The 9,665-nt window shown below is 39.7% G+C and overlaps 3 protein-coding genes across 11 annotated transcripts; 2 read left to right on the plus strand and 1 right to left on the minus strand.

The window, feature by feature from the left end:
- Positions 1-296: 296 nt before the first annotated feature.
- On the plus strand, positions 297-3,212 carry LOC104826191 (INO80 complex subunit D-like). Its single transcript, XM_010558759.1, has 2 exons — positions 297-1,040; positions 2,013-3,212. Exons 1-2 carry the CDS (start codon positions 424-426, stop codon positions 2,275-2,277), a joined length of 882 nt encoding a protein of 293 aa, XP_010557061.1. The 5' UTR covers positions 297-423; the 3' UTR covers positions 2,278-3,212.
- Positions 2,505-4,704, minus strand: LOC104826190. Of its 9 annotated transcripts, XR_773704.2 has the most exons (5): positions 4,077-4,704; positions 3,595-3,876; positions 3,443-3,504; positions 3,170-3,220; positions 2,505-3,082 (listed from the first exon to the last, which is right to left on the minus strand). XR_773704.2 is itself a non-coding variant. In XM_010558758.2 (2 exons), exons 1-2 carry the CDS (start codon positions 4,609-4,611, stop codon positions 3,797-3,799), a joined length of 615 nt encoding a protein of 204 aa, XP_010557060.1. In that variant the 5' UTR covers positions 4,612-4,704; the 3' UTR covers positions 3,534-3,796. The 9 variants fall into 9 exon arrangements, 1 of the variants encoding a protein (XP_010557060.1); XR_773708.2 differs by lacking the exon at positions 3,170-3,220 and having other exon boundaries at positions 3,662-3,876; XR_773707.2 differs by having other exon boundaries at positions 2,505-3,220; positions 3,662-3,876.
- A 2,582-nt stretch (positions 4,705-7,286) lies between these two features.
- On the plus strand, positions 7,287-8,870 carry LOC104826192. Its single transcript, XM_010558760.1, has one exon. The coding sequence runs from the start codon at positions 7,358-7,360 to the stop codon at positions 8,786-8,788; it is 1,431 nt and encodes a 476-aa protein (XP_010557062.1). The 5' UTR covers positions 7,287-7,357; the 3' UTR covers positions 8,789-8,870.
- Positions 8,871-9,665: the final 795 nt, after the last annotated feature.

The raw sequence follows: 9,665 nt of genomic DNA on the forward strand, positions 1-9,665 counted from the left end.
TGAACTGGGGGGGGGAGCGAGCAAAAGCGGAAGGTGATGACAAGCTGGAACGCGGAGTGGGTCCTGCATTAGCTGAAGTGGCAGCCTTCTCCCGGTTAACCTAATTCGATTCCGGTTTAATTTTTGGTTTCTTATCATTTCCGGTTCGTTCGGCATTTCACGTGTACCAGGGCATATTTGGTTTAGATTTGGGCCAACTTAAATTGGGCCAATGTATTGTTGGGCTTTACGAAGAAATTATTTTCTTAGAAAATTTCTATAAAAGATTCCTTATATTCGGAGTTCCACCAAAGAAGATTCCACTTCAGAATTGGAAAAAATAAAATAGTAAAATCTAATGAGAAATCTCTGACACTTAATGGGAATGATACGAGGTTCCTTTCCATATTTCTCTCTCTCTGATCTCTCGTTCGACCATTGACGATGGCGTCAGCTCCAAAGCAGCCTCTGCAACATCCTTGTGCTTCTAAACCCCCAAGGTATCCATCTTCCGCCGCCGCCATTGCTGCTGCTGCAGACTCCCAAATTCCGAACCCTAACCCTAACCCTAGCACAAACGTCTCACCGTCGATGGCTAATTCACCGATTTCGATGCCGCGGGAGGATCAGATCCTCGCGCGCTCCTCTCACCTCACCCGCACGGAGCTTCTCCGGCGCCGATCACACCACCTGAAGCAGCTATCCAAGGTCTATAGAGACCATTATTGGGCTCTAATGGAGGATCTGAAGGCGCAGTACAGGGAGTACTACTGGAGGTTCGGTGTTAGTCCTTTCAAAGACGAACAGAACAACAAGAGACCCAGGATGGAGCTCGAGGGAGAGAATGGTGACGGTGATGCCGTCGAAGGCAGTGGAGATAACGTCAATAACAATGGTGGGAGTAATGGCGTTACGAGTGATCTCTATACAAAGGGCAATTCTCGGTGCTCGTACGGGGGTTGTAAGTTTAAGGCCATGGCACTCACGAACTACTGTCACCTGCATATTATCAATGACAAGAAGCAGAAGCTCTACAAGGCTTGTGAGTACGTCATCAAAAGGTTTGCGTCGATATCCCTTTTTCACAATCTTATTTTGGTTTGGCGCTTTGATTTATGATATATATTATTGCGGTGGGTTCAAAAATGCTTGTAACGCTGTGAAAGTCGCAATATTTGGGCACTGGTTTTATGTAATGGCGAGAAATCGGAACTTCTTTGCCATGATGCGTTCTTGTAGTGAGTCAAGAAGCTATCTTCATAAAATTGCAGAGGGGATTTGGAATGACCCTTTGCGCTGTTGAATAGTTTTAAAGGGTATCAGTAGGTGAACCTTACCTTCCAACACCAACTTAGTGTTCCTTGGTGTCTATTTATGGAAAAGGAACTTTGGTGTGATTTCTTTACGGTGATTGCTATATGTCGGCTGTCTCCTTCAGTGTCTGTTTGCCGATTGCTATTGCTGTTTAATAACAATGGGATCGTTTTCATAGTTAGGATATGTTGAAGTTGTCATTGAACCAAGAAGAGATGGGATCATTGTTAGTGTAATTGCATTGGAATAGTTATATAGAGAAAGCGGTATAAGCAGTCTATTGCCAGTAATAGTTATTATAGACTAGATTTCAGCTTGTTGACTTGTGTGCTATCGAGTTTACGGGATTGTGCGTAGAATTGTATCTATATCAGTGTGCAACCTAACATGAATAAGTGTGTTCCACCAATTTATACCAATTATCTGTCCTAAACAAGGTTTTGTAGGAATATCTTAGCAGCTTTCATCACAGTTAATCTACCGGTAGAAAAAAAAAACCCAAACCTTAACTCTTACTCTCCTCTTTCAATGTGGTTTTATGTTCTTGTAGCTATCAGTTGTATCCCTTGTTTTTTCTTTTGCTTGTGTTTGCAGCATTTTACTGAAACTGCGCTATTTGACTTGCTTTGAAATTTTTATAGGATTAGAAAAGCAGTAGCTTTAGATGGTTACTTAATTGAGTTTATTCCGAGTCTTAGCTTGTATATTCGCACGTGCAGAGCTCAATCAGGACCAATAACTTGTAGCAGGCCAACACTTGCGTCAACTGTTCCTTCACTGTGTAACATGCACTTCCTAAAAGCCCAAAAACATGTTGCTCGCGCTTTGAAGGATGCTGGTCTGAATGTTTCTTCATCAAGCAAGGTTCCGCCGAAGTTCCATGTCATAGTTGCCGCTTTTGTACATCACATTCAAGAAAAAAGGAAATCTGCGATGAAGGAGAGTAAGCTTGAAAGTGTGGTGAAAGAGGAACATGCAAGCTGAATCCAGCCATGAGTCTGTGCAGAATTAGTTCATGACTATTGACTTCATTCGTGGTGCAAAGTTGTGCAGAAATGCTAGGTGAGGAAATTTATTAGTTGACCATTTCATTTCGACTGGTTTATCATCTGACAATGTCTGTTATCTGAGAAAAGTTTATTTTTTTTTTACTAGAGGTAGATATTGGATAGAATAGTCTTAGTGGTAAAAGTTTCTCCTTAGATTCTGGATGTATGGATCAATGAATTGTCGTCACTTTGGGGTAAATAACAAGATAAACTCATCTTCTAAATTGTCCATTCCCTCTATTCCTGCCCTGTTCAACTTTTTTTCTTCCCTGAAGTGAACTCAGCTTCTTGGAGTATTTTTCTTTTCCCATTGCTTACTACTTTTTTCCAAACAGCCTTCATCATTTTTTTGGACAGGACGGAATTGCAATCTTTTGTACTGGACTTGAGCTTGTTCATTGTTGTATGGGGATTAGCTGAAGTGAACATGGATCCAGTCAGTGTCTTATTTGAGCATGGAAGTAACCACACTGCCACTTAGTTGTGGCTAAGCCATACGCCCAACATAAGCCTTGGGATCTGTTGTTAGAACTTAGCTTAGATCTTTAGTGCAAGGAGAAATCTGCTGTCCATATAGATTCGTATGGGCACAGCCCTGATTTCTTGTCCTTTCCATTCTCTCTGTGTTCTTCGAATGATGAGCAGAAACCCTAATCCAGAAGTCACATGAAGACTCTTCTCTTCTGATTCCTCTGCAGCTGCGTTCGTTTCAGGTTCTTGCGAGCAGATCCATCAAGAGACTGGATTTATTTCAGTAGATATAGGTTATGAGTAGAAGACTGAAGAGTTATGATTCAGCTGTTGAGGTAATGATTCATAGAACCAACATGTTCTCTATGAGCCATCAATGGAAAGCCCGCCTTTTCTCCATTCCACAGCTGAAATATATGTTTCAGCTTAGACTGTAATCATCTGGAGAAAACCTCTGGTCGACTTCATTAACAGTCTCATGGTCATTTCACCGATGATCATACATGAGACTCTTTGTTACTTTCAGTCAGTTAATTAGTTACCTTACCCACAAGATCATGGTGAAAGAACATGTAAGAATCATATCAACACACTCACGACCAAGCTAAAGGACCAGTTAGATTAGTTACCTCGGCAAGTACAGAGCTCCACGACCAGTCGGTGAAGCTCTTTATAACAAAGGCTCTCACCACTGCATAATTAAAACAGACCAGCCATCAATGTCGGGAAACCGAAACTCGAGTTTTCTTCATTCATCAGAAACATTTATTCAGATTCATACATAGTACTCTAGATCCTACGCCTCCATAGTCAGACATCATCACATTGGTATTCGGTTAATCTCAAACCTGCCATTCTTTCTTGACAGTTTCCTCAACTCCTACCAAAAAGGCAGGTCTAATCTCGGCTAAGCAATGCCAGAGATTTCATTCCTGCAACGTCTCCATTGGATTTTCTCTGGCTCAACATGAAGGGTTTCTTGTTCAGCTGCACAATTTGACAGTGCAGGCCACAGCTTGTGCCCAGTATTTGAGCCTCGCTTTCACATCATCGGGATGATCACCTGGATCAAGGCAAACATGAAGCACTAATCAGACTTCAAATCCCAAATATCCTTCCTAACTGTATTGAATCCCAAGTCAGATTTACTCTTGACATCAAGATGGTTAATTTCAGCCAATCGACATGAAATCACAGCAAAACCAAGATCGAGCACCCAATCAATCGGGAAATTCATCAAAATTTACAAAATTGCATCTTTACCAGGGCTAGAGATCTTCCAATTAGCAATCGGGCTGGCTGCTGCCGGTGGCGGCGGGGGAGACTCCTCCGCCGGAGAATTTTCCGGCAACTTCTGGTGGGCTTGCTTCTCGTCTAAAAACTTTTGGCTCATGGAGTAGCACAATTCTAGGGCAGGCAAAGTGTGGCAGAGCTCAGGGATCTCGTCGTAGCTGAAGCCGAACCCTAGATCCACACAACCTTTGAGCTCCTCGAGATGGTCGTCAGTCAAGCTCTTGGTCCTCTTCAGATCGTCGTCGTCATCCGCCGTCGCGGCCTCCACGTAACCCTCCAACAAAACCTGACTCTTCTTCTTCTCCAGCTTCTTCATCCTCTCGCCGGCGAGGAACGCTACGCCGTCGCTTCGTTCGCCACGACTTGCGATCTCGGCCCAGGTCTTGTCGATTCCCTCTTCTGATTCTTCATCAAACTCTTGAACATCCTCCAATGTTTCAGACTCTCTGACCTCTTGGAGAGAGCACGACCATGGATCTGATGAATCGTAGCGAAGGTGATCCATTTCCGAGGATCTCGTTCTCTCTCTCTCTCTCTCTCTCTCTGAAAAGGTATCGATTCCTTATCGGAACTGTGAGGTAGAGAGATATCGAGGGAGATGATTTGATTTCTTATAAAAGCCGCGAGAATCCGGATGATGATGATCATGATAATGACGAAATGTGGACATGGTGATCATCTCCTCAGTCTTTTGGAAATGTGGGGCCCGGTGACAGTATTTGATGAGCTGGCTGAAGCAAATGAGATAAATTTAGCGGAAATAACGTATTAATTCGCGGTTTTATTACAAATAAATTTTCACAACCACCATAAAAAAATTAATCAGACATATATAATTTTGGATCATATTTATGTGAAATATATCATCTAGATTCATTAATTTCTGGAGGAAAAAAATGGTTTTCGTGATATAGTAACACGGAATGAGATGTTTAGAATTATCAAAATTAACTTAAAATTTTTTAAAAAAAATAGAAATATGGTGCAAGTTATACATTGCCTCCATGGCCAACTCACGTGGAATTTTAGGCTACAAGTTTTGAAGACCACACATCCAAGGAAACACAACGCACCATTTTGTAATAAAAGATAAAATTAATTTATTTGCAATAAATATACACCAAAGAGAATAATCCAATTATGGGAGTACATACAATATATATACATTGGTGAATACACATAAATGAAATTAATAAACCGAATAAATATAGTGTACACACCCAAAACTACGTCGTACTATATAACCCATAACTTGAGAATTTATACAATGTATAGTTTTTTTTTTTTAATAACATGTGATTGTTAGGATTCGAATTTGGGGTGTAGACAATATTTTATGTTTTCACAACCACCAAACCACCCATTTCTGGCTATACAACGTGTAGTTGTGTGTGTATATGCAAGCATGCATTGCGTGCGTATGGGCATGATCCCTTATCATCATGCATGCGTAATTACGTCTCTCGTTTAGCAGTTGTAACAACACAAGAAACGGGGACACATTTTCATTGGATATTAACTCAGAGAGATGACAAAAAGAGGCCAACAGACCCACGTGGCCTGTCATGGTCGCTCAATAATTTCGTGGGGGAAACAAGTCAGCATTATTGTTGAGCGGCGCTATTATTGCTATTATATTAATCACTATACTATGATTTCCATAATCTATTAAATACAAGTTGTTCAATGATCAAGCATTCCATACTTAGCATTATAAGATTGTCTGCGAGTATACGTTTTGCACAAGGAATTAGCACAAATGAAATGAATCGGACCCTAATAAATAATATATATATATATGTATGTATATAATGGAAAAGGGTGGGCTTTGTAATCATGGATAAAATGAAATTGGGCTTTGTCGGTTGACCGAAGAAAAAAGGAATTGGGCTTTTGTGTGGTAAATGAAAGGAAGCCCTCGGCCCACTGCTACTGTCTTGGACACGTCCATGCCCTCATTCCGGCCTCACGCCACGTCAGCATCTCCCTCCCTTCGGAAAAACACAAGAAAAAAACAAAATACTAATTTGGTTAATAATAATAACGAAATTGATCTAAATCGAATAATATATAATTATAATTAAATTATATAAAAATCGGATGGTTATTATTTTTTAAAATCGAAAAGATCAAATCGAATTAAAAATTAATCGTAACATGGAAAAATTATTTGAAAAAACGATTAATTTTTTTATCAATAACAATCAAACATAATCGAATTCGATATAAAAAAAACAATTGTTATTGTTTTTCTAAAATTAAATAACCGAACCAGTGATCATATCGAAATCCGAAATAATCAGTTGAGTAAGTTATATTAATGTTAAAATCTAAAATTATGAGATCATATAAATTTTGGAAAAATCGTGATTATTTTATTTTATTTATTGGATGTGTTTTCCTCTTGAAACTTACAAGGATGTAGCGTGCAACGAAAGAAAAGTTACAAAATGATTTGGAAGTTGAAGCTGACGTGGCAGACCGAGATATAAAGCCAATCCCGGTCCCATGAAGGCGCGAAAAACAAAAGGAGGCACTCAAAGGACAGAAAAAAAAAAAACCGTTTTTTTGTGCGTGTGGTTAATTTCACCCCTCTGGTTTACACCTCTTCTCCTACTGAAGGCTCTCTCTCTCTCTCTCTCTCTCTCTCTCTCTCTCTCTCTCTCTCTTGCTGGAATTTCGTCGTCGATCAAAGAAGGCGACTCTATCTCTCTTGCTGCAATTTCATCGCTACTCGATCGAAGAAGGTGACTCTCTCTCTCTCTCTCTCTGAATCTCTCTGGATTCAGTACAGTTTCGCGGTTCTGATATTCTCCGACAGCGAATTTTGCCGCCGATGACAATGATTTCTCCATGTCGATTGTATTTCGGTAGGGATTGGATCGATTTCCGAGTTGACTCGTTCTAAAACCCAGCAAGCTTAGTGCTTGGCTTGTCAGGTTTTTTTTTTATGGTACATGTACTCCTCAAACTAATATCATAAACAATTTCTTATTTATACTCAAAAGAATGAAAACATCAAACCTGTTACGTCACAGACGAAGAATCTCAGCGTTTTTAATTCATTCATCGTTTTCAAGTAGTTGACATTCCTGATAAACAAGGATCTGTCCTGGTTATACACGCTAACTGTTATTCTTGTATTGGAACCTCGCTGCGTGTTCTCATGTTTCTTCTCGGGTCTGAAGCGAAGTTCGGTGTTCTTGTCTTAAACAGAGAGGTGATCTGATCTTGCCTGAAGGTTATCTACAATGGGTTTCACGGGCACGAAAGATGGGTCTCACGGCTTTGTGAAGAGGGTCGCCTCCTCGTTTTCCAACATGAGGAGGAAGAAGAATTCGGTCGAACCCAAAGGACTTCCCAGATCGAAATCCACGGGCGCTAACTTCGAATCCATGAGGATACCGACAAAGAAGAATACCGTCGAATCTGCTGGTGTTTCGCCCCGACCAAGGCGAGGAAAGATCGATGGTCACGAGAAGCAGAAGTTTAGCAAGCTGAGATGCTTTGACGACAGTGATTCGATATGGTTATCGTCAGATTGTGCATCTCCCACGTCGTTTCTCGAGGAACACAGGTTGTCTGTGTCGTTTCATTTCTCGGTGGATGAAAGTGTTGTCTCCTGGCTATCAAACTTGGCGAATTCTTCGCCTTCTCTGAATCTAGGAGCCAATTCCATAAAAGACCGCAGGAGAAAGAAGCTGGATTGCTCGGTCTCTTGGAACGTCAAGGAGAAAGACGAAGACGCTAAGAAGGAGGCTTCAAAGGTAGGAAAGATCAGAACTTCAGATGGGAATCCTGTGGGAACAGGTCGCGGGAAACAGTCCACGCATTGTCCTGGAGGCAACAAGACTTGTTCCAAGAACTTGTCTGAACAATCAGATTCATCAAACTCAAACTCGAACTCTTCTAGTCTTGATTCCTCTTCTCAGACTACAGAAGAAGAGAAAGTTAACTTTTCAGCGTCTTCGGGCACGAACTCAGAATCAGAGAGCTCTACTGATCCTAATATAACTACAGAATCTTCTTCGGTGGAGGACTCGGAGGTTTTGGATTCGAAGAAGAGGAATGTCGTGGAGCCGCTTTTCTGGCCATTTGAACAGATATTTGATTGGACACCGGAGGATATATTGAAACATTTCTCCATGTCTCCACGGAAAAAGAAATCACTGGGAGCCAAAACTTCATCTGGAACCTCTCCCAGATCCATGAGACAACAACTTCACTTGAGAAAGTTGGATTTCAAGGAAGGGTGCAGGAGAAAGCTCGTCTTCAACGGTCCCTTACCTAAAAACTCAAAGATTCGGGAACTGAAACGAACAATAAGTAACAGCAGCAGAAACAGCAAGAAGAGCGATACCGACAAGGACAGCATGATCAATGATAGCAAGAATGGTATCAAGAGGAACAAAAGCTTGCCATCCAGGTTGAGAAACTCGAGCAAGATCTCGAGTAAGGTGGTACCGATAGAAGTGGCCGAGGAAGCTGCAGAGACAGCAAAAGAGAAAAGCACGACTCGAAAGCTCATCATCCGCAAGAGCAGAACTTTCTTAGAAGACGACTTTGCGTTTATCAACGATCTATCGATCGAAAAGGCCGTGGGTCTGGACGAGTTCAAGGGGAGAGAGGGCATAGATTCCGATTTCAACGGAGAGATATTCTTGCTCGATGATTCTCTCTGAGAATCTAGAGGTAAAATCTCAGCGTTTTAACATCTGTAACACGAGATTATTAGCATCATACAACGATGCTATTCTTGTTAAAAAAAAAAAAACATACATCTAGGCAACAATTTTGTTCCTGGTATGCTAGGTATGTATAATATTATAATTTCTGTGATAAATATTCGGTTCCATTTGAGGGAGATTCTTTCCTTTTCGATAATTACTTTAAATTTTAATTGAGTTTCAACTCAGCTGTTTTAAGGATTCGTTTGGCATTGATTACAGTCTGATTATGGCACTGAACAGAAAACAGAAAAAGAGAACAAAGGTTGATGTCTGAAAGAGACATAAAAAAAACTACTTCATGTTTCATATAAGGGGAAATCGCCATAAAAACCCTGTACTATTCCCAGGTCAACGAAAAAACCCTATACTTTTTTGCTTACCAATTAAATCCTATACTTGGTATGATTAACCAATAAAACCCCAAACTTGTTAATAATTCACCGAAAACCTCCCGCGTCTGCCAACTCAAATAAAAATGATGATGTGGCAATGACTTGGCTTCCAAATTATGTACACATCATCAAAATTATGACACATCATCATTTTAAACAAAAATAAATTATATAATTTATTTAAATTAATTTATATACATATAAATTCATATATATATATATATATATAAAATAAAATTATTTGTAATTAATAAAATACATATACATAGAACTACAATATATATGTATATTATAACTAATGCATATATATATATATATTAAAAATAAAATTATTTATAATTAATAAAACACATATATACATATCTACGATATATATATATTATAAATTATATTATAAATAATATATATATATACATATTATTTTTAATAGATATTAT

The sequence above is a fragment of the Tarenaya hassleriana genome, unplaced genomic scaffold (genome assembly GCF_000463585.1).
Source record: "Tarenaya hassleriana unplaced genomic scaffold, ASM46358v1 Cleome5, whole genome shotgun sequence".
Taxonomy (NCBI): Eukaryota; Viridiplantae; Streptophyta; class Magnoliopsida; order Brassicales; family Cleomaceae; genus Tarenaya; species Tarenaya hassleriana.

What these genes read in the sequence shown, in the direction of transcription:
- LOC104826190 (XM_010558758.2), bottom strand. Translation starts at nt 4,611, where the DNA reads ATGGATCACCTTCGCTACGATTCATCAGATCCATGGTCGTGCTCTCTC. An exon ending in TTGGAAGATCTCTAGCCCTG is followed by an intron (nt 3,877 to 4,076) that starts GTAAAGATGCAA and finishes GCCTTGATCCAG; the next exon opens with GTGATCATCCCGATGATGTG.
- LOC104826191 (XM_010558759.1), top strand. Translation starts at nt 424, where the DNA reads ATGGCGTCAGCTCCAAAGCAGCCTCTGCAACATCCTTGTGCTTCTAAA. An exon ending in TGTGAGTACGTCATCAAAAG is followed by an intron (nt 1,041 to 2,012) that starts GTTTGCGTCGAT and finishes TCGCACGTGCAG; the next exon opens with AGCTCAATCAGGACCAATAA.
- LOC104826192 (XM_010558760.1), top strand. Translation starts at nt 7,358, where the DNA reads ATGGGTTTCACGGGCACGAAAGATGGGTCTCACGGCTTTGTGAAGAGG.